General features: G+C 40.5%; 1 protein-coding gene and 1 pseudogene across 21 annotated transcripts in view; both read right to left on the bottom strand.

Annotated features, from left to right (window-relative positions):
* Positions 1-27,924, bottom strand: part of TFDP2 (transcription factor Dp-2) — a 205,638-nt gene that overhangs the window by 88,078 nt on the left and 89,636 nt on the right. For 2 of the 21 annotated variants that reach the window (XM_063662279.1, XM_063662278.1), the window contains 2 exons: positions 20,076-20,110; positions 3,777-3,840 (listed from right to left, as the gene is read on the bottom strand). The exons of 17 other annotated variants lie outside the window; for them this stretch is intronic. In XM_063662279.1, the coding sequence (XP_063518349.1) occupies positions 3,777-3,840; positions 20,076-20,110 (99 nt within the window). The remainder of the gene's footprint in view (positions 1-3,776; positions 3,841-20,075; positions 20,111-27,924) is intronic. 2 more of the 21 variants (XM_063662294.1, XM_054480214.2) reach the window with 1 other exon arrangement.
* LOC134739190 (large ribosomal subunit protein eL19-like) lies at positions 9,434-10,256 on the bottom strand (annotated as a pseudogene).

Consider the following 27,924-nt stretch of genomic DNA (forward strand, 5'->3'; position numbering starts at 1 on the left):
TCTCTTCCCACTGAGTTCATCTTAACATTTCAAATGCAGAGATTGTTCCCTTCTAACTGCTAACCAAACTAAAAACATCCTACTTCCCATCTCTCTTTAACCACTAAAATTTTTTAGTGAGGTATCTATAGCCACTATCTTAGCTTCTGCACCAACTTTTTTTTTTTTTTTTTTTTTTTTTGAGACAGAGTTTTGCTCTTGTTGCCCAGGCTGGAGTGCAATGGCGCGATCTTGGCTCACCTCAACCTCCGCCTCCCAGGTTCAAGCAATTCTCCCGCCTCAGCCTCCAGAGTAGCTGGGATTACAGGCATGCGCCACCACGCCTGGCTAATTTTTTTTGTATTTTTAGTAGAGACGGGGTTTCTCCATGTTGGTCAGGCTGGTCTCAAACTCCTGGCCTCAGGTGATCCGCCCACCTCGGCCTCCCAAAGTGCTGGGATTACAGGTGTCAACCACCGCGTCTGGCCTGCACCAACTATTAATTAATTATTAAATCTTCAAAAATGCACCAAGTACCTCTGACATAACCACTGTGTTAGGCACTAGAGATACAAAAATAAACAAGACATAGTCCTTATCCTCAAAAAATAAAACAAAACAAAAAAACAAAAACCCAGTTTGGCTTCTATCCAACTGCTCAAATGAACTGCATTGTCTAAAGCAGACAATGAACTCTGCCTTGATAAATCTAATAATGTGTGCTTATGCTCCATAGCCTTGCTGTATCTGACCTTGCTGATCTTACAAATCCCATCTTCTTAATACTATTACAACGATCTTCTCTTGGCTTTTTTTTTTTTTTTGAGACGGAGTCTTGCTCTGTCACCCAGGCTGGAGTGCAGTGGCACGATCTCGGCTCACTGCAAGCTCCACCTCCCGGGTTCTCACGGCCTCAGCCTCCCAAGTAGCTGGGACTACAGGCACCCGCCACCACACCCAGCTAATTTTTGTATATTTAGTAGTGACAGGGTTTCACCGTGTTAACCAAGATGGTCTCGATCTCCTGACCTCGTCATCCGTCTGCCTCGGCCTCCCAAAGTGCTGGGATTACACGCGTGAGCCACCACGCCCAGCCTTCTCTTGGCTTTTATAAAGACTATTCCTTCTCTGTTTCCACCCCAACACTTGTGGAGTGGTTCCTTTATTTTTTTCTTATTACTTGTATTCTAAATGGCTCAACCAAAGCCATCTCTCTTGCTGTACTGTTGTTTTAGAAGGTGACTGATTACATAATTTATTATCTAAACTGAATTACCATTAGGAGTGAAAGGGGCACACTATAAATAATTAGAAGCTGTTTGGGAAAAGTGAAACATATGGATTCCTACTTTAAAACTTTCAGTAGTTCCTGCCTCCAAATCTTTAAGCATGCCATACAAAAACCTACTTTGAACTAACTGCCTTTATGGATTAAATTTCTATCTTTTTATGGCTGTCTCAAGGTCTATCTTCACTCAGCACTCAGAGTACACTGAGACAATAGTATGTCTAATCAAGAGTCTCATTTGACTGTCTCCCCCATCTAACAGCAACCTCATTACATCTCCTTGGTCAAAAGTGCCCATAAACCACTCATAAGCCTAATTGAGAGAGATGAGAAAATGGAGGCTTACTAATATCAAATAACTTGCATAAATGCTAGCAAGTGGTAAAACTGAGATTCTAATTGATATGGTTTCGCTGTGTCCCCACTCATATCTCATCTTGAATTCCCATGTGTTGTGGGAGGGACCTGGTGGTAGGTAGTTGAATCACGGGGGCAGGTCTTTCCGGTGCTGTTCTTGTGATGGTAAGTCTCACGAGATCTGCTGGTTACTATAAGGGGGAGTTTTCCTGCACAAGCGCTCCTCTCTTTGCCTGCTGCCATACACATAAGACATGACTTGCTCCTCCTTGCCTTCCAGCATGATGGTGAGGCTTCCCCAGCCACATGGAACTGTAAGTCCAATTAAACCTCTTTCTTTTGTAAATTGCCATGTCTCAGGTATGCATTTATCAGCAGTGTGAAAATGGACTAATATACTAATCAAGTTCTTGACTTCTCAAAGTCCACATACTTGGTGACTATCAGTATTAATTACAGATACGAAATCAATGAGTAGATTTTAATCAAAAAGCTAACTAAAGCCTAATACTGTTCTCCATGGCATATACTAGTCCATTTGTGCCAAGTAAACTATTCTGGATGAGAAAAAAAACAAAGAAGATCACTTCAGTCCTCTATATGAAAACTTTTGATGGTTCCTCATTAAATAGATAATACAAAGTTCTTAATGGATAACTGTTTTAGGATAACTGTTTTTCTAGGCTCATCTCCCACAATTCCAGGTGCATGATTTATTTACCATTCCCTGAACGGTCCATGACTTTACTGCTAAGGTCAGAATTTTCTTTACCTGGTAAATTAGTGCTTAACCTCCAAAACCCATAGAAAATGTCACCTCCTTAGTTAAGATATTCACAATTATCTGAATAAACCTGGTCCTATTTTGAGTTCCCACAGTATTGATGATGTGCATTTATTACAACATTTATCAACCCTTTGTAATTTGCATGTCTGTCACTTCCCATAGTCTGTGAGTTCCTCCACAGCTGGTTTTTGGCTCTCCAGCCCTCCTATTCCATCTCTGTACCCTCCTCATCTAGAAGACCACGTAGTAGACAGCATGCACTCAATAAATATCTATTAATAAACAAATTAATAAATGACAAGGGACGTTCACTTGATCAAATACCTTCAGTAGCTTCCCACCTGTTAAAAGAATTCCCCTGAATACAAAAGATATTCCAACTACCTTGGCCTTCTTTCCAGGCTCTTAATGATTAGACCTAGATGAAATTTTGTAACTAGTAACATTCCATTTATAATTACCAGCAACTAGCTCCATTAGTCACCCACAATTCTCTGTCATGTTTTCCCAAACATGCCAAAGATATTCCTGCTGTCCTGTCTTAAAAAACTCACGGGGCAGTCTTGTTCAAAATGTCTTTTCCCCTCTTCTTTGTCTCTTCAAATTCTACATACTCCTCAGCGTCCAATGGTAGTCTGAACTCGTTATAAGACTCTCTATGACCTCGAGTGTAACCTAAACTTCTTCCTCTACATTCCTACATAAAATATATTAAATATCAAACCAATATAGCTAAAATAAATATGTGTTATAAGAATAACTTTGGTATAACAACTTTTAACTAAGTTACATGATAAATTCTTAATAAGCTGCCATCAAAACTGCAAAATTTAGTTTGTTCATTCAATCTACACATATTTGCTGACTGTTTACATGTGCCAGACATTAGGAGAGGACCTAAAAATATACTTGTGAAGATATAATTCCTAGCCTCAGGAAGTTACAGTCCAATGGAGGACACATTATAAACAAGCAAATAAATACAAAAACATCATCAACTGTGTTAACTGCAATGAAAAAAACTAGTGGGCATTAGAGAGATGGTAAGGGGTATTATTAATACATTGTATGCTCTTTTATCATAGATAAGGTGGTCCTACAAGACCTCTCTGAGTATTATTTAAGCTGCAATCTAGAAGGTGAAGAGGTCTCAGCCATGGTAAAAGCAGGGAGAAGATAATTTCAGGCAGAAAAACAGAACGGTGCAAAGGCTCACATAATACCCATAATTAAAGTAAAGCAAATAAATTGAAACTGAGGAAGACAAATACACATAAGGAAATGGTTTTGGGGGGGAAAAAGTAATTTACTAGTTGTGGTTATTTACACAAAGTAAGAGAGGGAATCCAGTCCTTATTTTCTTACCTGGGACTACAGTAAAAAACATGGGGAAAGAAACAGAATCATGGATGCCATTCTGAGCAGAAGACTAAGAAGCAAGAAGATTATGAGACATCAATAAATATTCTTTAAATACTCTCATGAATGCATAATATTCCACTATACAGTTGTGTCATATTTTATTTCCCTTTTAAGTGGATATTTACAGTCTTCATACTTTGCAGTTATATATCATCATGTAATAAACATGTCTCCACCCACATCTCTAATTCTTTTCTAATGACAAATCCCCCAGAAGACTTTCTACTGAGTGAAAGAATATAAATTATTTTAAGGGTTTGATATTTATTACCAATTTGCTTCCCAAGAGTGCTTGTGCTGATCCCCTACAGAAGTAGATATAAAGAAGAAGTAGAAGGGCCAGGCGCAGTGGCTCACGCCTGTAATCCCAGCACTTTGGGAGGCTGAAGCAGGCGGATCACGAGGTCAGGAGATCGAGACCATCCTGGCTAACACAGTGAAACCCCGTCTCACTAAAAATACAAAAAATTAGTCGGGCGTAGTGACGGGAGCCTGTAGTCCCAGCTACTCGGGAGGCTGAGGCAGGAGAATGGCGTGAATCTGGGAGTCAGAGCTTGCAGTGAGGCGAGCTCGTACCACTGTACTCCAGCCTGGGCGACAGAGCGAGATTCCATCTCAAAAAAAAAAAAAAGCATAAGTAGAAATACTGTAGATAAGAAGAATTAAATAGACGTAGAATAAGAAGTAGATATAAAATAAAGATACCAATTTCTCATACCTTTGCCAACAAAGGTAATAATTTTAAGAAAATCTTTGCTAATTGATAGAGGAAAAAGATTTCGTTTTTAAATAGCTTTTTATATGATGTCCAAAATACTGCACATGCTCATGTCAGAAAAAACTGCAAAATACAGAAAAGCACACAGGAGGAAACAAAAATCATCTAGAATTCAATCATCCAAAAATTACAATTAATGTTTTGTGTACACATATCGAGTCTTTCTATGATACATTTTTTTTTTACAAAAAAGGGGATCACACCATACATGTTAGTTTAACTTTTTGAACTTAACAAATTGTTTAACTTTTAATATCTACAGAATACCACCATACAAGAATATCACAATATACTGTTAATTATCATGCTACTTTCAATTTTTCATTATTATTAACAATGCCGTGATAGGCACCCTTTGACTAAATCTTCCCACAGATCTTCCTTTACTTTATTAGGATAAATCAACGGCACAGACATGGCTAAGTCAAATAATTTGTACAATTTTAAGCCTTTTGATATGGTACTGCGCAAATTATCCTCCAGAGAGGTTGTATCATTCTGAGTTCCCATATTCTCTACAACCTTGCCAAATGCTAGTATTAACAAAAACAATCCTTTGCTAATGTCACTGGCAAAAATCAGCTTTTGTCATTTACATTTGCAGTTTAATTACTAGTGAAGTTGAATTCATACTCATATTTTTATTAGCCATTTGCATTTCTTCTCCTGTGAATTACCCATTCTGCTGCCCTATTTTTTCTTACAGTGCCAATATTTATTTTTTTATTTGTATTGCATTTAGTCATCATGTTTCCTTAGTCTCCTCTGGTATGTGACAGTTTCTTGGCTATTGGCTATGTTTTGTTCCTGATGACCTTGACAGTTTTTTGGGTTGTTGTTGTTGTTTTGAGACAGGGTCTTGCTCTGTCACCCAGGCTGGAGTGTGGTGGCACTATCATGGCTCACTTCAGCCTCGACCTCCTGGGTTCAAGTAATCCTCCCACCTCTCACATACCCTACTGCTGCTGGGGGAGAGGTAGAAGCAAACATCTTGTTTCTGGGAGAGCAGGAGAGAATCCTCATTGGCCCAGGATTCTGATGCCAAGCAGAGGTTTGCTACTGCTCAGGAAAGGGCAGATTAAGTACCACCCCTGGGGTTCAAATGAACAGGGACTGCCTAAAGCTAAGGCTGAACCAGGAAAATAGAAAACCACCTATGACACCACCATAAGCCTAGCACTGAGTAACAAGCAGCATCAGTCAACCACTAGTGAAGGGGCAAGGATATGAATAGAGACTCCCCCTCTGTGATGGAGGCATGATGGGACTGAGGAAAGCCAACAGTGGAATAGGAACACTGAAGAAAAACCATCTGGTACCCCAGGATCCAAGTACCAGGTAACAGCAGCCCAAGTACACTGAACATAATGATACCAACATCAAAATCCAAATCCACCTCAACTCCAGACTAGGTTGACTCAATGTCACAGGCAATTGGCCTGATGGGAGAGGTGTGCCTGTATCCAGACACAAAATACCATCTACCTCAGTCTCTACTGTTCTTGTATACATGATGTTTGCCATTAAACTAAAAATTATAAGACATACACAAAATAAAACACACACACACACACACACACACACAGGCATGCACATTACCAAGAGATAAAGCTATCAACAGAAGGAGACTCATTTATGACCTAGATGTTGGAAATATCAGGGGCTTTAAAATAACTGTTCTTTCACTTTTCTCATCATTAGACTGGAAGAAAATCTTTTCCTTTTCTAATCACTTCAAAAGATAACTAATATTCTATGGTAGGCGCAGTGGCTTATGCCTGTAATCCCAGTACTTTGGGAAGCTCAGGCAGAACTGCCTGAGGCCAGGAGTTTGATACCACCCTGAGTAACGTAGCAAAACACTATCTCTACAATTTTTTTTTTTTTTTTGAGATGGAGTCTCGCTCTTGTTATCCAGGCTGGAGTGCAATAGCACAATCTCAGCTCACTGCAACCTCTGCCTCCCAGATTCAAGCCATTCTTCTGCCTCAGCCTCCTGAGGAGCTGGGATTACAGGCAGGCATTGCCACCATGCCTGGCTAATTTTGTATTTCTAGTAGAGACAGGGTTTCTCCATGTTGGTCAGGCTGGTCTTGAACTCCCGACCTCAGGTGATCTGCCCACCTTGGCCTCTCAAAATGTTGGGGTTACAGGTGTGAGCCATCACGCCCAGCTAAAACTTTTTTTAATAACAAATAAATTAGCTGGGTGTGCTAGCTCACACTTGTAGTCTCAGCTACTTGGGAGGCTAAGGGAGGAAAATCACTTGAGCCCAGGAGTTTGAGGCTACAGTGAGCCATGATCATAACACTACACTGCAGCCTAAATGACAGAGCAAGACCTTTAAAAAAAAAAAAAAAAAAAAAAAAGATAATCAAGACTCTAAAGCAACCACTAAAAATGTATTGTGGGGTTTATAACTGTATTTGATAATTTCCTGGACTCTGTCCTATGTGCCTTTTCTTTTGACAAATTTTAATCTGTCTCCTTCAGCTGTAATAAACTGTAACTGTGAGTATAACAGCTTACAATGAGTTCTGTCAATTCTCCTAGTGAATTATCAATCCTAAAGGAAGTTCTGGAAACCCCTGAACTTGCAACTGATGTCATAAGTGAGGGCTGACTTGTGCATGGCTTCAAAACTTTGCAATTGACTAACCACAAAGTCCTTTAACAGAAATGTATCTTGAAAGTATTTTCTTCCAGTCCACGGCTTGTCTTTTCATTCTCTTAACAGTATCTTTCTCAGAGTAGAAGTGATATGGTTTAGCTGTGGCCGCACCAAAATCTCATCTTGAACTGTAATTCCCTTAATCCCCATGTGTCATGGGAAGGATCCGGTGGGAGGTAACTGAATCATGAGGGCAGGTTTTTCCCATGCTGTTCTCATGATAGTGAATAAGTCTTACAAGATCTGATGGTTTTATAAAGGGCAGTTCCTCTGCACACACTCTCTTGCCTGCCATCATGTAAGACGTGACTTTGCTTCTCCTTTGCCTTCTGCCATGATTGTAAGGCCTCCCCAGCCATGTGGAACTATGAGTCCATTAAACCTCTTTCCTTTATAAATTACCGAATCGCAAGTATTTCTTCATAGCAGTATGAAAATGGACTAATACAAGAAGTTTTAATTTTAACAAACACCAACATCAGTTTTCTCTTTCATGAATCATGCTTTTGGCGTTGTATCTAAAAATCATTGCCAAACCCAAGGTTACATAGATTTTCTTCTAGAAAGTTTTATAGTTTTATATTTTACATTTAGGTCTATGATCCATTTTGAGTTAATTTTTTGTGGAAGGTATAAGGTCTATGCCTAGGTTCATTTTTTTGCACACGGACTTTGATTGTTCTAGCATCATTTGTTGAAAAAACCCATTCCTCCATTAAACTGTCTTTGCTCCTTTTTCAGAGATCAGGTGACTATATTTGGGTGAGTCTATTTCTGCTCTCTTTATTCTGTTCTACTGATATATGTGTCCATTCTTTTGCCAATAACACATTTTCTTGATTACTGCAGCTTTATAGTAGGCCTCAAAAATCAGGTAATGTTGAGTCTTAGATATGGTTTTTGACAATTCCTGAGTCTATCTTTTAAACTTATATGTTAACATATTCATTTTTATTCTAATTACTAATAAGGTGGTCGGTCTTACATTTGTCACTCTATTATGTTCACTGCTCTTCAACACTATCTCTTATTGTCTTTTGCTAATAACAGTGCAGACATTTTCTTTTTCCTAATAACATTGTAAACAGTGTTTCTTTTGTTTTTTTTTTTTTTGAGACGAAGTCTCACTCTGTCACCAGGCTGGAGTGTTGTGGCATGATCTTGGCTCACTGCAACCTCCACCTCTCGGGTTCAAGTGATTCTCCTGCCTCAGTCTCCTGAGAAGCTGGGACTGTAGGCACGTGCCACCACGCCCAGCTAATTTTTGTACTTTTAGTAGAGACGGGGTTTCAACATGTTGGCCAGGATGGTCTCGATCTCTTGACCTCGAGATCCGCCTGCCTCAGCCTCCCAAAGTGCTGGGATTACAGGTGTCAGCCACTGCGCCTGGCCAGTGTTTCTTTTTTTTTTTTTTTTAACCATTTATTAGTGCAGTAGAAAAGTGACGAATTTTATATATAGCTTTTTGTAGCAGTCTCTTTTTTACCTCTTGCCTGGACGCTTTTTTTTTTTTTTTTTTTGAGACGGAGTTTCGCTTTTGTTGCCCAGGCTGGAGTGCAATGGCTTGATCTCGGCTCACCACAACCTCCGCCTCCGGGTTCAAGCAATTCCCCTGCCGCAGCCTCCCAAGTGGCTGGGATTACAAGCATGGGCCACCATGCCTGGCTAATTTTTTTGTATTTTTAGTAGAAACGGTTTTTCTCCTTGTTGGTAAGGCTGGTCTCGAACTCCTGACCTCAGGTGATCTGCCCACCTCGGCCTCCCAAAGTGCCGGGATTACAGGCATGAGCCACCGGGCCCGGCGATGCTTATTTCATTTTATTATTTTTTTGAGACGGAGTCTCGCTCTGTTGCCCAGGCTGGAGTGCAGTGGCACGATCTCGGCTCACTGCAAGCTCCGCCTCCCGGGTTCACGCCATTCTCCTGCCTCAGCCTCCCGAGTAGCTGGGACTACAGGCTCCCGCCACCACGCCCGGCTAATTTTTTTGTATTTTTAGTAGAAACGGGGTTTCACTGTGTTAGCCAGGATGGTCTCGATCTCCTAACCTCGTGATCTGCCCGCCTCGGCCTCCCAAAGTGCTGGGATTACAGGCGTGAGCCACAGCGCCCAGCCGCTTATTTTATTTTTACTCTTAATTATTTATTTATTTTTTGAGACTGAGTCTCACTCTATCACCCAGGCTGGAGTGCAGTGGTGCGATCTTGGCTCACTGCAACCTCCACCTCCTGGGTTCAAGCGATTCTCCTGCCTCAGCCTCCCAAGTAGCTGGGATTACAGGTGCATGCCACCACACTTGGCTAATTTATTTTTACAAGCAGATAAAGGTTTCTTTTATTTTAATGGCTGATCTATGTAATCACGGAGGCCAATATGTACAGACAAAGGGGGAGCTTTTATTTCTTGGTCTTTTCCTCCTTAGACAAAGTCTTGATGATCTCCTCCTTCTTGGCCTGCAGGCGCTCTTCACCGCGCTTGCGTGCTTCCTTGGTCTTAGACCTGGGGGCCTCAGCCTGGTCAGCCAGGAGCTTCTTGCGGGCCTTGTCTGCCTTCAGCTTGTGGATGTGCTCCATGAGAATCCGCTTGTTTTTGAACACATTTCCCTTCACCTTCAGGTACAGGCTGTGATACATATGGCGATCAATCTTCTTATCTTCTAAGCAGCCGGCGCAGAATCCACGTGACCTTCTCTGGCATTCGGGCATTGGCTGTACCCTTCCGCTTACCTATGCCACTGTGCCTGCCTTCCGGCGGGCCAAGGTCTTTTTCCGGCATCAAGCCCAGGAATGGACTGTCAACAGGCTTGCTGATGATCAGCTCATCTTTGATCAGCTTCCGGATCTGCCGACAGGAGTTGGCATTGGCGATTTCACTGGTCTCATTGGGGTCCAACCAGGCCTTCTTCTTGCCACAGCGGAGGACAGAAGAGGCGAGCCTCTTCTGAAGCCTGAGCATACTCATGGCTGCGGCGGCGGCAGCAGCAAAAGGGCTTTTTTTTTTTTTTTTTTGAGCCGGAGTCTCGCTCTGTCGCCAGGCTGGAGTGCAGTGGCGCGATCTCGGCTCACTGCAACCTCTGCCTCCCCCGGATTCAAGTGAATCTCCTGCCTCAGCCTCCCAAGTAGCTGGGACTACAAGCACGCACCACCACGCCCAGCTAATTTCTGTATTTTTAGTAGAGATGGGGTTTCACCATGTTGGCCAGGATGGTCTCGATCTCTTGACCTCATGATCTGCCCATCTTGGCTTCCCAAAGTGCTCGGATTACAGGTGTGAGCTGCCACACCCGGCCTAATTTTTGTATTTTTTAGTAGAGACGGAGTTTCACCACGTCGGCCAGGCTGGTCTCAAACCCTTCACCTCAAATGATCTGCCCACCTTGGCTTCCCAAAGTGCTGGGATTACAGGCGTGAGCCACCGTGCCCGGCCGTAAATAATTTCTTTTAAAATTCCAACGCAGAAGAGTACAAAGGATGATCCAAGATCCTGTGAAATCATCCTTATTTCTTCTCTCTCTAGGTCCCTGAAGTCAAAGTGTATTTGGGATCAAATCTGAGACCTCCTTCTTATTAGTTATACAATCTTAGGGAAGTAATTTAACCTCTTTACCTCCATGTTCTTGCGAATAACCATTTACTTAGATTTAATTAGCTAATTCATGAAGACTTTAATATAGAATCTGGTACTCAATATATATTTAGCTATTATTATTATAATTGCTGACATCTCAGTTGGTTTCCTTCTATGTCAATCTGCTATCTTCTACATATTTTTCAGATTCATTAAACAAACCCCATGAGAATAAAGAAAATACCATCTAATATTGTTTCCTTTCTCAACTTTTTCAAAGTATGATTTTCTTTCTGTTTCTTAAATATCAGATTTCCTTCTTTTATTTTGCAGAATCTCTTTTTTTTTTTTGAGACAGAGTTTCACTCTTGTTGCCCAGGCTGGAGTGCAGTGGCACGATCTCGGCCCATTGCAACCTCTGCCTCCCGGGTTCAAGTGATTCTCCTGCCTCAGCCTCCCCAGTAGCTGGGACTACAGGTGCCCACCACCACACCTGGCTAATTTTTGTATTTTTAGTAGAGACAGGATTTCGCCATGTTGGCCAAGCTGGTCTTGAATTCCTGACCTCAGGTGATCCGCCCACCTTGGCCTCCCAAAGTGCTGGGATTACAGGTGTGAGCCACCACGCCTGGTCGTGTTTTGAAGAATTTCTTAATAAATCCCATGATGCCTTAAAAAATTTCTGTCAATTATTTGAAAGTTGAGAAATCTATCCAGGTTTGGTGTTTGCTAAGAAAAAAGTTAAGTAAATTCTAGGTGGTCTCTGTCCACCTAGGTATTATTTGACTTTTTTTTTTTTTTTAGACCAAGTCTTGCTTTGTCACCCAGGCTGGAGTGCAGTGGCAGTATCTCAGCTCACTGCAAGCTCTGCCTCCCGGGTTCAAAGGATTCTTCTGCCTCAGCCTCCCAAGTAGCTGGGACTACAGGCAAATGCCACCATGCCTGGCTAATTTTTGTACTTTTTTTTTTTTTTTTAGTAGGGATGGGATTTCACCATGTTGGCTAGGCTGGTCTCAAAATCCTGACCTCAAGTGATCCGCCCACCTCGGTCTCCCAAAGTACTGGGATTACAGGCGTGAGCCACTGTGCCTGGCCTGACTTTAAACTTTATCCACACAAGCCAGACCTAGTATTGAGCAGTCACATAATACTGTGGCTCTCACCTATTTGGGGGATTAAAGATCCCTTTGAGGATCAAATTAAAATTATATACTATCTAGAGCACACAATTTTGCTCACCAGTTCAGTTTGTCATGACTTGAAGTCAATTTGTGGATCTAATGTAGGGATCCCCTGATTTACTATGGCACTGATAAACTAAGGAAGATCTTCTGACCCTGTTGTCTTGTTCCATGTGCACGTGATTGGCAATCTAATCCTACATACTTTGAAACAGAATATAGTTCTTCCCTGGTCAAAAACAGGACCTAACCAAGAGTTGTTTAAGCTGGTGACTGGTTTATTAAACTGTTCTCTTTACTCTTGTAAATATTTGAAATTTTCCATAATAAAAAGCTTAATCTGTGTGTCTGTCTAAACTAGGGCCTGAGAAAAGGCATACTACTCCCATGGATTTTCTTCTCTTTGCCCCTTCTCACCACTACTTCATCACATCTGAAAACGTACCCCCAACAAATCCACTTCTGCCACTGCCTTTACAGAGCTGTGGTCACTAAGGGAAGTACAGAGGTAATGATAAGAGAGATGGGAGGGAGAAAAAGAGCCCTGGATGTTGCAGATAGCAGTTGCAACCGGGCTTGGTGGGAAACTGCCAAGTTTCTGGTTGGTAAAGATCCTACTTCCTTAAATTTGTAGGTATGAAGTAGAGAAGGGTAGAAATCTACCTTTTTCCTGCCTGTCCCCGCTATTTTGTCTCAGGGATCGATATTCATTTCTACTCATCGAAATTCCTCCTGTTGCCTGGCACATTTTAATCTGTATTGCCAGTCTCTATTTGTAGCTTTGCTTTTTTGTGTATTTTCCCAAATTTGACCGAAGCATAAGACAGAAAATTAAGTTGGGTCCCACCAGCTAGCTATCATCTAAACTCAGGCTTCCCAGTTGATTTTTTGAGCCCAAAAGGTCCTAAAATAATCCAGCACACATCCAACCTGGGAAAAGCAGATAAGTGGAAGCGATAGCTTCTCATGTGCTCTTGCCCCCCTTCAGCCTTCAGCCACACTACAATCTTACATACATAAACAGAAATATGCCTACTGATACTATTGAGCACATTAAATACAGTATAGTAAAAAAGAAAGTGGCATTTTCTCTCAAGGAACCTCTAATCCAGATTAACAACATTGAAAGACTTCCAACAGATGTGAAATTTAAACTGAAGCACTGTAGCAACTGAGAAAAGAAAAGAACTTTTATCTGAGGAATGCAAGTCCTTTTAAATATCAGGACCAGATAGACATTAAAGTGAGATTACAATCATGCCTACTCCCCTCCTTTGAGCTATGTATTCATCTGTTGAAATTGCTTACTATTGCCATAAGTAGCCATAAATTAGCTTAATAATCCACATCAGGTGTGAATTATAATAACACTATAATCCACACCTTATAGGTTAACAACGTATAGTCAATCACTAATCAATTCTCACTGGTTCTGTAAACCAGTGAGAATTCCTAACAAACAACTTTGTACAGTCCACTCCCTGTCCCCCCCTATTTTGCCTTTCAAACTCCACTTGTAACTGCTGCTAACAGGAGTGTATATTCAGGGAAACTTGAATCTATGTTCCCAGGTTGTAATCCTCAAGCTTGGCCCAAATAAACTCTCCACTTATATTAGTTTTGCCTCCATTTCTTCATTTTAGGTTGACATATCCAATTAGAAACATTCAAGATAATTCACAATAATGTGTGCTTGATAAAACTTACAAATTAGTGAACTAATATACTATTTTTTTTTTTTTTTTTTTTTTTGAGACAGAGTTTCGCTCTTGTTGCCCAGGCTCCAGTGCAGTGGCATGATCTTGGTTCACTGCAACCTCCGCCTCCCGGGTTCAAGTGATTCTCCTGCCTCAGCCTGCCAAGTAGCTAGGATTAAAGGCTCCTGTCACCACACCCAGCTAATTTTTGTATTTTTAGTAGAGATGGGGTTTCACCGCGTTGGCCAGGCTGATCTTGCGTTCCTGACCTCAGGTGATCCACACACCTCGGCCTCCCAAAGTGTTGGGATTACAGGTGTGACCTACCACTCCTGGTCCTAATATGCTAATTATTAGACACTCTCAAACTGAAAAATAAGCACACAGAGAATATCAAAACCAATTAGCATAAAGAGGTGCTCTGAGATTAGCTGGGTGCGGTGGCTCACACCTGTAATTGATGAGGTGGGCTGATTTCTTGAGCCCAGGAGTTCAAGACCAGCCTGGGCAACATGGTGAAACCTCGTCTCCACTAAAATTACAAAAATTAGCTGGGCATGGTGGCATGTACCTATAATCTCAGCTACTCAGGAGGCTGAGGTAGGAGAATTGCTTGAGCCTGGGAGACAGATTGCAGTGAGCCGAGATTGTACTGCTATACTCCAGCCTGGATGACAGAGACAGACCCTGTCTTAACGGAAAAAAAAAAAAAAAAATCAAAAAGAGAAAAAAAGATTAGTAGAGGTATAGTTTTCTAAATTCCTCCTAGTTTTGTGAATAATATTTCAGATTAATAAAATATTTCTAGAGAAAGATATAAATGCAGAGCAGTTTTCAACCTCTGATTTGAAAGACTTGATTTTTTATTTTATAGGATCTCGCTCTTTTGCCCAGGCTGGAGTATGGTGGCACAATCACAGCTTACTACAACCTTGACTTCCCAGGCTCAAGCAACCCTCCCACCTCAGCCTGCCCAGTAGCTAGGACTACAGGAGTATGCCACCAGGCCTGGCTAATTTTTAATTTTTTTGTAGAGACAAGGTCTTACTATGTTGCTCAGGCTGGTCTCAAACTCCTGGGCTCACGTGATCCTCTTGCCTCAGCCTCCCAAATTGGTGGGATTACAGGCATGAGCCACTGTGCCCAGCCTGAAAGACGTAATTTGAACTGCCTCTATCACTTGGGAAATTAACTGCTCTGAGTCTCCGTTTTATCCACCTTTAAAATGGGCATGATAATAGCATCTATCTTGCAAGAAGGTTCTGAGGATTATATGAAATAACGAATATGAAGGGCTTCTTGTAGTTCCTGGCATATAGCACTCAAAACACAGCAGACTTCTTATAAAAAGTGTTCATCCTCTGAAAATAGAGACAGTAAGATGGCAACTAAGGTTAAAAGGTACTTCAGAAAAGGAATACAAAGAAAATAACAAAACAAAACCATTGTAAGTAAACTACAGCCCAATATCCCTCATGAACACTCACAAAAATTCTAAATGAAATTTTAGCTAACTGAATTCTAGAATATATAAAAAGGATAACATATGCCTGAGTTTATCCCATAAATGGCAGAAGGTTGGTTTAACATTGGAAAATCAATCAATATAATTCCCCGTATCATCAGAATAAAAAAGAAGAACTACACTATCATCTTTAATAGATGCAAGTAAGGCATTTAACAAAATTCAACAATTATTCATGACAAAAACTCTCAGCAGACAAGGAATAGATGGGAACTTACTCAAAATGCTAAAAAGTAACTATAGAAAACCCATAGCTAAGAATCATACTTATGGTAAAAAAATTGAATGCTTTTCCCCTAAAATCAGGAACAAGACAATGATGTATACCTTTACTACTTTGACAATGAACTAGAGGGGCTTAGCCAGTGTAATAAGTCAAGAAAGGAAATGAAAGGTATAAAATAAGAAAGGAATACATAAAACTTGTTTGTACATAAACAAAATATTGGTCTATATGGAAAATCCTATAGAATCTATATAAATGGACTAGGAGTGAGTTTGGCAAGGTCACAGGCAACAAGGTCAATATACAAAAGTCAACTGTATTTCTATCTTCTGCCAACAAAACAAAATCAGATATTAAAAATTTTAAACATATTATTTACAACAGCATAAAATATTAAATATTCAGGGATAAATCTAACAAAATTGTATAAGAGCTATACAATGGAAACTGCAATAGATTGCTGAAACTATAGAAGACAAATTAATGGAGAGAAAAAACATGTTTTATAATCAGAAGATTCAGGCTGGGTGTGGTGGCTCACACCTGTAATCCCAGCACTTTGGAAGGCTGAGGCGGGCAGATCACAGGCCGAGGTCAGGAGTTCAAGCCTGGCCAACATGGTAAAACCCCATCTCTACTAAAAATACAAAAATTAGCTGGGCGTGGTGGCAAGCGTCTATAATCCCAGCTACTCGGGAGGCTGAGGCAGAATCGCTTGAACACAGAGGTGGAGCTTGCAGTGAGCCAAGATCCAGCCACTGCACTCCAGCCTGGGTGACAGAGAAAGACTTCATCTCAAAAAAAAAAAAAAAAAGATCCTTTATGATAATGGTTCTTGTTTTCATCTTTACTCTTATTCCAGACACCTATCCTTCTGCGACACTGAATTGCTTTTAGTTCCCTGTTTTCTCTTCTAGCCTTTCTATATGCTCCCAGTGGCCGGGCACGGTGGCTCATGCCTGTAATCCCAGCACCTTGGGAGGCCGAGGCAGGTGGATCACAAGGTCAGGAGATCGAGACCATCCTGGCTAACACGGTGAAACTCTGTCTCTACTACAAACACAAAAAATTAGCTGGGTGTGGTGGCACGTGCCTGTAGTCCCAGCTACTCGGGAGGCTGAGGCAGGGGAATGGTATGAACCTGGAAGGCAGAGCTTGCAGTGAGTCGCGATCATGCCACTGCACTCCAGCCTGGGTGACAGACAGAGCGAGACTCTGTCTCAAAAAAATAAAAATAAAATAAATATATACTCCCAGCTACCTGGGAGGTTGAGGCAGGAGAACTGCTTGAATCTGGGAGGCAGAGGTTGCAATGAGCTGAAATCACTCCACTGCACTCCAGCCTGGGCGACAGAGCGAGATTCCATCACAAAAATCAATCAATCAATCAATCAATCAGAAAATTCAAAATTGTTAATATGTCAATTCTTCCCAAATTTATCTATAGATCAATGTAATCCTAATCAAATCTCAGCAGATATTTTTTGTAGAAATGTATAAGGTTGATTCTAAAATTTATATAAAATGCAAAGGACCTAGTATAGCTCAAACAACTTTGTAAAATAACAAAATTGAAAGATTACACTATCTGGTTTTAAGGCTTAGTATGCAGCTACAGCAGAGTTTCTCAACCTTGGCCCTATTGACATTTTGGACCAGCTAATTTTTTGTTCTGGAAGACTCTCCTGTACATTGCAGAATCTTTAGCACCATCCCTGGCCTCTACCTCTACCCAGGGGCAACCTTCCTGCCTACCCCCCAAGTTGTGACAATCAAAAATGTCTCCAGGCCTGGCGCGGTGGCTCAGGCCTGTAACCCAGCACTTTAGGAGGCCAAGATGGGTGGATTACTTGAGATCAGGTGTTTGAGACCAGCCTGGCCAATGTGGTGAAACCCCATCTCTACTAAAATTACAAAAATTGGCTGGGCGTGGTGGTGTGCACCTGTAATCCCAGCTACTCGGGAGGCTGAGGCGGGAGAATTGCTTGAGCCTGGGAGGCGGAGGTTGCACCACTGCACTTCAGCCTGGGAGACAGAGAGAGATTCCATCTCAAAAAAAACAAAAAACAAAAAACAACCCTCTCCAGATATTGCCAAATGTCCCCTAGGGGCAAAATTGTTCTTCATTGAGAACCACTGAGCTACCAAGAGAGTACGGTATTGGCATGAAGATAAAACACGTACATCAATGGAACAGAACAGAATCTAGAAACAGATCCTCAATTATATAGTCAATTGATATTTGACAAAGGTACAAAGCAATTCTATGGGAAATGATAATCTTTTTTGACTAGTTGTTGCTGGAATGATTGGATATTCATATGAAACAAAAATAAATCTTTCCTCTCATTCCATATATAAAAATTAACTCAAAATTTATCATAAGGCTGGACTTAGCGACTCACGTTTGTAGTCCCAGCACTTTGGGAGGCTGAAGCAGGAGGATTGCTCGAGCCCAAGAGTTCGAGACCAGCCTAGCCAACATAGGGAGACCCCATCTCTACAAAAAATTTAAAAATTAGCTGGGTGTGGTGGCGCATGTCTGTAGTCCCAGCTACCCGGCAGGCTGAGGTGGGAGGCTAGCTTGAGCCCAGGAGGTCAAGGCTTCAGTGAGCTGTGACTGCGCTACTGCACTCCGGCCAAGCAAGACTGTCTTGGAAAAACACAAAAAACAAAACTTAACCACAGACTTAAATTTAAGAGCTAAAATTAGAAAACTTCTAGGAAAGTTCTAGGAAAATAAAGGAATATAGCAACGTAAAAACTTATAGGAAAATGGACGAGAAAACCTTAGTATTGGCCGGGCGCGGTGGCTCACGCCTGTAATCCCAGCACTTTGGGAGGCCGAGGCGGGCAGATCACAAGGTCAGAAGATCGTGACCATCCTGGCTAACACGGTGAAACCCCGTCTCTACTAAAAAAAAATACAAAAAAATTAGCTGGGCGTGGTGGCGGGCGCCTGTAGTCCCAGCTACTCAGGAAGCTGAAGCAGGAGAATGGCGTGAACCCAGGAGGCGGAGCTTGCAGTGAGTGGAGATCGAGCGGAGATCAGCCTGGGCGACTGAGCGAGACTCTGTCTCAAAAAAAAAAAAAAAAAAAACCTTAGTATTATTGGCTTAGGCAAAAATTTCTTTTCTTTCCTCTTTTTTTTCTGAGACGGGGTTTCACTATGTTGCCGAGGCTTGTCTCTAACTCCTGGGCTCAAGGGATTCTCCCACTTCCTCCTCCCAAGTAGCTGGAACTACTAGGCTCGAGCCACCCTGCCTGGCTTAGATTTCCCTTTTCTTTTCTTTTCTTTTTTTTTTGAGATGGAGTCTTGCTCTGTCGCCCAGGCTGGAGTGCAGTGGCATGATCTCAGCTCACTGCAAGCTTCGCCTCCCGGGTTCACGCCATTCTCCTGCCTCAGCCTCCCTAGTAGCTGGGACTACAGGCGCCTGCCACTACGCCCAGCTATTTTTTGTATTTTTAGTAGAGGCGGGGTTTCACCGTGTTAGCCAGGATGGTCTCGATCTCCTGGCCTCGTGATCCACTTGCCTCAGCCTCCCAAAGTGCTGGGATTACAGGCGTGAGCCACCGCACCCAGCCCAGATTTCTTAAATAGGATACAAAGAACCACAAACTATCTTTTTAAATTGAAAAACTGCACATTAAGTGATACAGTTTAGATGTTTGTCTGCTCCAAATCTCATGCTGAAATGTAACCCTCAATGTTGGAGGTGGGGCCTGATGGGGGTGTTTTGGTCATTTTGGTCATGGGGGAGGATCCCTCATGAATGGCTTGGCGTTCTCCCTATGGTAATGAGTAATTCACATGAGAGCTGGTTGTTTAAAACAGTATGGCACCTCCCTCCATCTCTCTTGCTCCCTCTCTTGCCACGTGACTTGCTGACTCTCCTTTGCCTTCTGCTATGACTGTAGGCTTCCCAAGGCCCTCACCAGAAGTAGATGCTGGCACCATGCTTCCTGTACAGCCTGCAGAACCATGAGCTAAAATAAATTTCTTTTCTTTATAAATTATCCTGCCTCATGAGTCCTTTATAGCAACATAAACAGACTGACGTATCAAGATATAAAACATGTCTGCTCTTCAAAATCTCTTAACTTTAAAAAGTTAAGACTGAGAAAGTAGAACCTCATGAGCTTTCTGATCTGGATTTTAAGCAGGAGATATTGGAAAAGTCTTTAAAAAGTTAAGAGAAGAAAAAGACACATGATAGCCTGGGAGAAAATGTTTGCAAAATATACATGTGATAAAGGACTTGTAACATGAATAAGACAATAACAAGACAAACAACTCAATAAAAAATCTGCAAAAGATTTAAACACTTGTGTAACCAAAGAAGATATACTGATGGCAAATAAGCACATGAAAAGATTCATAATATCATTAGTCATTAGGGAAATACAAATTAAAACCACATTGAGCACCAAACTGACTTGAATCACTAAAATAGAAAAAAAAAAAATGACCATACCAAGTGTTGGCAAGGACACAGGGCACTAGAACTCTTATACACATTGCTGATGGGAATGCCAACTTGTACAAACACTTTGGGAAACATGTTTGGTAATTGCTTATAAAGTTAAATATACACTTACCATATGACCCAGCAATTCCACTTCTAGGTATTTACCTTAGAGAGATGAAAACTTATGTCAACACATAAGCTTGTATTTGAATGTTCACAGCAGTTTTATTAATAATGGTCCACAAGTGAAACAACAAAAATGTTCATCAACCCATGACTGGATATACAAATGGGGGTATATCATATAATAGAATACTATTCAGTAATAGAAAAGAACTACTGATTCACACAACATGAATGAATCTTGAAAACATTATGCTAAGTACAAGAATCCAGACACAAAATGAGATTAATAAAATATCAGAAAATATTCTATATGGCTAAAAATAATTATGACTTTAGTAGCTGGTTTTGCCTATATGAGTCATTGACACTATGTTTTGTTATTTATTTATGTATCAGTTCTCCTTAAATCAACTATAAACCCTCTGCTATAGGGGTTATCATGTATCTCGGGGTGGCACTTCACAATATTAGCACCTCGTGTTTGTATATCAATGCACAGGTTTCATAATTCTCATCCACTGAAACAACTGGCATGTGGTATGCATATTGCAATGAAGTCAACATACCTAGGTTCAAATCCCAGCTGACTGTGTGTGGTCTGCAGTAAGTCATTTTACCTTTATGAGATTCACTTTTCTTATTCATGAAACTAAAAAGCATGGATCAAGTGGGGAAAGACAATGTTAGGGACATAAGAGATGGTACAATCAACAATTCTAATGCATGTAAGACTATTAAGGACAGAAATCTCCAGAGACATGAAGGGCCAAAAGTTATACTTGAACCTGATTTTCAGAAGAGCCAAAGACTGAGAAAGTAGAACCTCATGAGCTTTCTGATCCAGATTTTAAGCAGGAGATACTGGAAAAGTCATCACAGAGATAACTAGTTTGTGGCAGACAACAATCATAAAAACATCCACTTTTGATCCTGCAATGCAGTCACTCTCCTCATCACTGGGAATGGGATTCAACAAGCATTGAATTGTTCATCTACATATAAGAGAAATGAGCTATTTTAGATTATCATAAGACAGGTTAATTTTCTTCTTCTGGTGTGTTGTGGCCATAGTAATCCATCTCAGTAAGAGATAAAACATAGGTTCAGATATTTGGTATATGTACTTGGATGAGAATCTACAATTGGTGGAATTATAAATGCCTATCAATCAAAAGACAGAATCTCTCACGGGACATATGGTAGCCCCAGGAAGCTTCATTAGGGATTTGCTGTGTACCTACCATGTGCCAAAAACAGGCACTCTGCTAGGCAAGGTCACTTGTTTTGTCATTTAATCCTCACAATAGCCCTTATGAAAGTGCATGATCACTCCCATTTTAGAGATAAGAAAATCGACATTTTGAAACATGACAAATTTGCCCAAGAAGTCACCTTTAGTATGTGACAAGGCTAACATTTAAACTCAGACCTATTTGATTCCATGTCCTTAAAACCTATTACCATTACATAAAGCCCAGCTGCCAATTATTGAAGCTAGTACAAGCCTAGAAAATAGTAGGCTTTATCATTTTTTTTCCTGCTTCCAAGAGGAAACAGATATTATCTCCAGCTACCAGAAGGGAACCTGAAGCTTATATATAAAGTGATAACACAAGTTCCTGAATCTTGGAATTACTAGCCCTTTCACTGCATTAGCATTCTACTGAGATTCATCATGACAATCAAGAAAAGGTGGAGGAGAAAAGTGCATGCAATTATAAGACCAAGTGTTTTCATTCTTGGAAAGCCACATGCATTTATTGAGTACCTTTTTTTTTTTTTTTTTTTTTTTGAGACAGAGTCTCACTCTGTTGCCCAGGCTGGAGTGCAGTGGCACAATCTCGGCTCACTACAACCTCCGCCTCCCAGGTTCAAGCGATTCTCCTGCCTCAGCCTCCTGAGTAGCTGGGATTACAGGTACGTGCCACCACACTCGGCTAATTTTTGTATTTTTAGTAGAGATGGGGTTTCACCATGTTGGTCAGGCTGGTCTCGAACTCCTAACCTCATGATCCGCCCACCTCGGCCTCCCAAAGTGCTGGGATTACAGGCGTGAGCCACCATGCCTGGCTATTGAGTACCTATTATAGGTCAAGCACAGTGCTTGGCACTGGGGATACAAAAGTGAATTAAAAAAAAACAAAAAAACAAAAAAACAAGAAAGTTTATTCCCATGGAGAAGTTTCACCCTAGTGGGAAGATACTGGCAACTAAATAGACAATTAAAATATAGTGCAGTAAATATAGAAACAGGATAGCACAGGGTACCACAGGTGCACTGAGAAGACAAACTAAACCCAGAAAGGCTATCAGATAAAATATAAGACACCTAGTTAAATTTGAATTTTAGATGAACAATGAATAATTTTTTAGTAGAAGTATGTTCCAAATATTGTCCTCTACTTGCTATATCTGGCAACCCTTGGTGGGAGTGATGTTTAGAAAAAGCATCTCAGAATAAATGATACCTAAGACAAAAACCAAACTACTCTTACTTGTCCCCAACAAATCTAGACCCTGAAAAAGTATGTTATTTGCTGCCCTGTGGAGACAACCATGTGACAAGGATCTGAAGTCAACAGCAGTCAGCAAGGAACTGTAGGCTCTTGCCAATATCCATGTATGAATACGTGAGCCATCCTGGAAGGACATCTTCCAGCCCTAGTCCAGCCTGCAGATGACTACAGCCCTGCCCAACTGCTTGACTACAACCTCATGAGGGACCCTGAGGCAAAAATACCTACATAAGCCACTCCCAGATTCCTGATCCTCAGAAACCATGTGAGATGAATGTTTGTTTTAAGCTGTTAAATTTTAGAGTAACTATTATGCAGTAATAGGAAGTAATGCCCTGCTGATTAGAGGAGAACTGTGTTTCTTATGAACAGGCCTACAGTCATTCATTCACTGGCCATGTGGAGTCACCATCAGTGTGACCTCAGCAAGAATGAGGTGGTGGATCCAGAGGGACCACAGCTGGGACTGTCAGTCATTTGTGCCTCCCACCAGCAGGAGGTCTGAATGGCACATTTCCATGGCCACCATAAGATTACAAAAAGTGTATTAGCTATAGCATGTCCTTTCTGAAACAAAACAGTAAGAACCTTTTTAAAGACAAAATTTTAAAAAATACTTAAGTGCAGCTTAATCACTTGAGAGAGTTGTGTGAAAATGAAAATACAAGCAAAATAATAAAGAAAATTAGCAGAGCTAAGACAACTCTAAAATCTTGGATTAGCTCTGGTTCTTAGCTCAATTTCATGGGTGCTAAGAATGATAATGCTCTGCCAACCAACAAAATAATTTGTTCCTGGGTGGGTTGTTTTGTATCTCTTATTCAGAAAGGAATTTTTGAAACCTAAGGATAATGTGCAACTGGGAAGCTATGAACTGTGGTTAATCAACTAATCCAGAATTTCTACAAGTAGTCTGGTGAAACAATCTGAGTGCTATGAATTCCATAAATTATTTTATTCCAAAAGATAAGTTTAAGTAAAAGTGACTGCATTTCAAACTATATTATGAGAAGAGAAAAATGTTAGAGAAAGACTTTATTTCCCTAATAATACAGAATAAGTTGAGAGGGAATGGTAATACCTATAGAATTATGTATGGCTACAGGGAGACGCTAGAAGTTTTCCTCTTTGACCACGGTGCCCGGATTCAGTTCCTTGGTTTTATAAAGTTCTCCATCCATACCATCACAGAGTTTCTGCTATTATGACATACTTTTCCCCAGGCCAGTTCAATACCAATCAAGCTTGGTAGGTGTTTGTGTTAGAATCCTTTAAGGTCTATGGTCCAGATATACCAGATGTCACTTTTCTCCTTATGGCCTACAAAATAGTCACAATTATCTTAGAAGATTCCACACTCAAATTTCACACAAATGGAGATAAGGATATTGCCTTAAATGGCTTACAACTCCACTAATTTATACAGCCTGATTTAACCCTTGTTTATTTGTAAATTAGTATTTTATTCTATTTTTTAAATGTCCAAGTCATTTAAAAATTACCTTGATAACTAACGCTCGATATTAAAAGAGAGAAGCCAGTGATCATACAAATAAAATCTAGACCATCTTTGAATTTAAGTACCTGATAACGAACTGTTTTTACTCACAACACTTCTGACACCAAATGTTTGGGTTTTTTTGTTGTTGTTGTTGTTTTTTAAATCACACCAACTAATTCTCCAATTCTTCAGACACCAATTAGGTGTCCAACAATTCAATACAATTCTGATAGTAACTACCTGGAGTTAGCCCAGACCTCACAGACTAAGAGCTCAGTCCCATAAGACTGCCTGCCACAGCTGCTAGCCACAGATAACATACCCAGGCTACTCCCATTTCTGCCTACAGACTACAAATTTGAGGGTTCCCATGACCCCACCTCAGATTTAATAATTTGCTAGAATGACACAGAACTCAGTAAAGCACTTTACTTACTATTACTGGTTTGTTTAAAAGGCTACTACAACTCAGGAAGGCAACAGCCAAATCGAAGAGAAACATAGGACAGGGCAATGGGGTAGGGGTAGGGGGTGGGTGCACAGAGCTTCCATGCCACCTCCAAGCACGCCACCCTCCCAGTACCTCACTGTGTCCACCAACCCAGAAGCTCTCCAAACTGTCATTTATGGGGTTTTATAGAGGTTTCTTTATGTAAGCACGATTGATTAAATCACGGCCATTGGTAATTATCTGAATCTCCAGGCCCTCTCTCCCTGCTCGAAGTCAGAGGTGGGGTTGAAAGTTTCAATCCTTGGTCTTTCTGGCACCAGCCCCCATCCTAAAGCTATCTACGGGACCCCAGTCAACAATCTTCTCATTAAAGTACAAAAGACACTCATTACTTTGGAGATTGAAAGGGCTTTAGGAACTGTGTGCCAGAACTGGAGGCAATGAACAAAATTTATTTTTTATTATACACATTGATATTACAGAATAAAGCAACAGTTACTCAGCTATTTTTCTATGGTAATCAGTAGCAGTCATAGATATGCTTTGATCAATTCTATATAAATTGGTACAAGTATCAAACAAAGCCCTAAAGTTTCAGGCCTAAGCCTCATGCATTTGCTTGTGGCCATTCTACCACATATGGTTAAGATTTTCCAATGACTGTATCAATGTTTCCTAACAAGTGGGTTTTTTCATAGTGAGGTCTAAAGATCTGGAATTAAAAAAAAAAAAAAATCAAGAAAAGCTTCACAAACTGGCCAGTAAAACAATCAATGACCAATGGTCAAAATAATATACGACCAACTTCTAAAGGATTAGCTGTCTTTTCTAATACCACACTATTACATTTTATAATTCAGAGTAGAAGAGAGTTGTGAAAAAAAACATTCAACAGAACTCTTTAACATCATCTAGGATAACAGATGCTACTGAGACACAAGTGTCACTGTTCTCTCCAGCTTTCTTTCTTTTTTTTTTTGAGACAGTCTTGCTCTGTCGCCCAGGGTGGAGTGCATGGTGCAATCTCGGCTCACTGCAATCTCTGCCTCCCAGGTTCCAGCGATTCTCCTGCCTCAGCCTCCTGAGTAGCTGGGACTACCAGCGTCGGCCACCATGCCCAGCTAATTTTTTTGTCTTTTTAGTAGAGATGGGGTTTTGCCATGTTGGCCAGGCTGGTCTCAAAAACTCCTGATCTCAGGTGATCTGACTGCCTCGGCCTCCCAAAGTGCTGGGATTACAGGCTTGAGCAACTGTGTCCGGCCCCTCTCCAGCTTTCTTTCCTTCTATTTGGAACTTCTTTCATTTACCTTCTCTCTTAAAACATGTTTTTTCTAGTTCTCTTTGTTCATAAGTAATCCAACATATATTGTAGAATTTATTTTATCTCATGGATACATCTTAAATAATATAAAGATAACATTAACTTTGCTTTTTATTTTAATGAGTACTTGAATAATTAGATTCTCCCAAAATAAGTACCACATAAAAAAATGACTAAAATGTATATTTATTTTCCAGTCATTTTACAATTTTACTGTTCTCTTTCTGACTTGTCTGTATGAGGTTATCTTGAGAGAAAGTTCCACCTTGAAAATTTTACTAACAGAAACTTTCCTGAACTCCTTGCCTCAAGTGATCCTTCCACTTCAGCCTCCCAAAGCATTAGGATTATAGGCATGAGCCACTGTGCCCAGCATAATAGTAACTTTCTCATATCCATCTTAAATACTCTTTTTAAAATTAAAGATCCAAAACTGGCAGGCAGGGGACAACAAATGGAAGCTCCTAACAAAACCTAAAAAGAGAAAAACCCAACAGTAGAATTTTTTCATTGTCTTATCCACTCAACAAATATACAGTGAGCTCCTGTGAGACAGGCACTATGCTAGGTACAAGTCCCATATTGTCTCAATAGCCTGCCATTACAATATGATCTTAAAATGCCAATGAGGTTAGCAGCATTCTGTATTTATTTATTTAAATTATACTTAAATATATAAAAATGTGTGTGTGGAGGGGGGCAGTTTTTGGGTTGTTCTGTGCCTTCCACCTTGTTCTAAAAACTCAGACAATAGCAAGAATGGAATAAATTCTGAGAACTACACATGGAGGGTTAGAGTAAGGTACCAGTGGATAAAACAGAAAGAAAACCAAGATGTTAAGAACATTTCAAAGATTTTAAAGCTCTAAAAGTAACACAAACATCTGGGTAGTTCTTTACAAATATTATCTTACTTGAGTCTAGCAGTGTTCCTGATGACAACAACCGACAGAGACTGGTTATCAACTTACTTATTTGTCTTTGGCAAAAAATTTCAACTCCGTCTACTGAACAATTTTCATATGAGAACGTCTTTAATTTTTATAGCTGAAGCCAACAGGAAAATAACATTCAATCATAAAAATATAATTCAACTCAAACTAAATCTCATTAGGTATCATATTACAGGACATTAACACTTGAGACTTACTTTAAAAATTAAATGTATGCTATTTTTAAGTTTCATACTCATAACCTTGGATCAAGTTATAATATCCTTTGATATATTTTGTAAAATACTTCCTATAATTAAGTTCCTCGAAATAAAGCTAAAATATATCTGATACTGAGCTGCAAACTACAACAACGTTTTAGCATAATTTACAACCAAAAATATAGGAAAGGCTCTCAATTCATTAATCATCGGGGAAATACAAATTAAAGCTACCATATATTACCACTGCACACTCATCACACTAAGTATAAGAAAACATGAAAAATACTGTGATGGTTAACTTTTGTGTCAACTTGACTTAGCTAAAGGATGCCCACATAGCTGATAAAACATTGTTTCTGGGTGGTCTATGAGATGTTTCCGGAAGAGACTAACATTTGAATCAGTAGAGTGAATAAAGAAAACCACCCTCTCCAATGGAAGGGGGCATCATCCACCCTGTTGAGGGCCCAAATAGAACAAAAAGGCAACAGAAGGGAGTATCTGCTTCTGTTTGAGCTGGACATTCATCTTTTCCTGTCTGTGAACACTGGCATACTGGTTCTGAGGCCTCTGGCCTAGAATTGGGACTTGTACCATCAGCCCCTCTAGTTCTCAGCCCTTCAGACTTGAGCTGGGACTTGTGCCACTGGCTCCCGTGATTCTCAGCCTTCAGACTCAGACTGAATGACATCACCAGCTTTCCTGGTTCTCCAGGTTGCAGACAGCAGGTCACAGGACTTCTTGACCCACATAACTGTATGAGCCAATCCCTATAATCAATCAATTTCTCTCTCTCTCTACACACACACACACACACACACACACACACAGTTGATCCTTGAATAACAGGTTCAAACTGTGCAGGTACACTTATACACAGATTTTCTTCTGCCTCTGCCACCCGAGAC

The sequence above is a fragment of the Pongo pygmaeus genome, chromosome 2 (assembly GCF_028885625.2).
Source record: "Pongo pygmaeus isolate AG05252 chromosome 2, NHGRI_mPonPyg2-v2.0_pri, whole genome shotgun sequence".
Taxonomy (NCBI): Eukaryota; Metazoa; Chordata; class Mammalia; order Primates; family Hominidae; genus Pongo; species Pongo pygmaeus.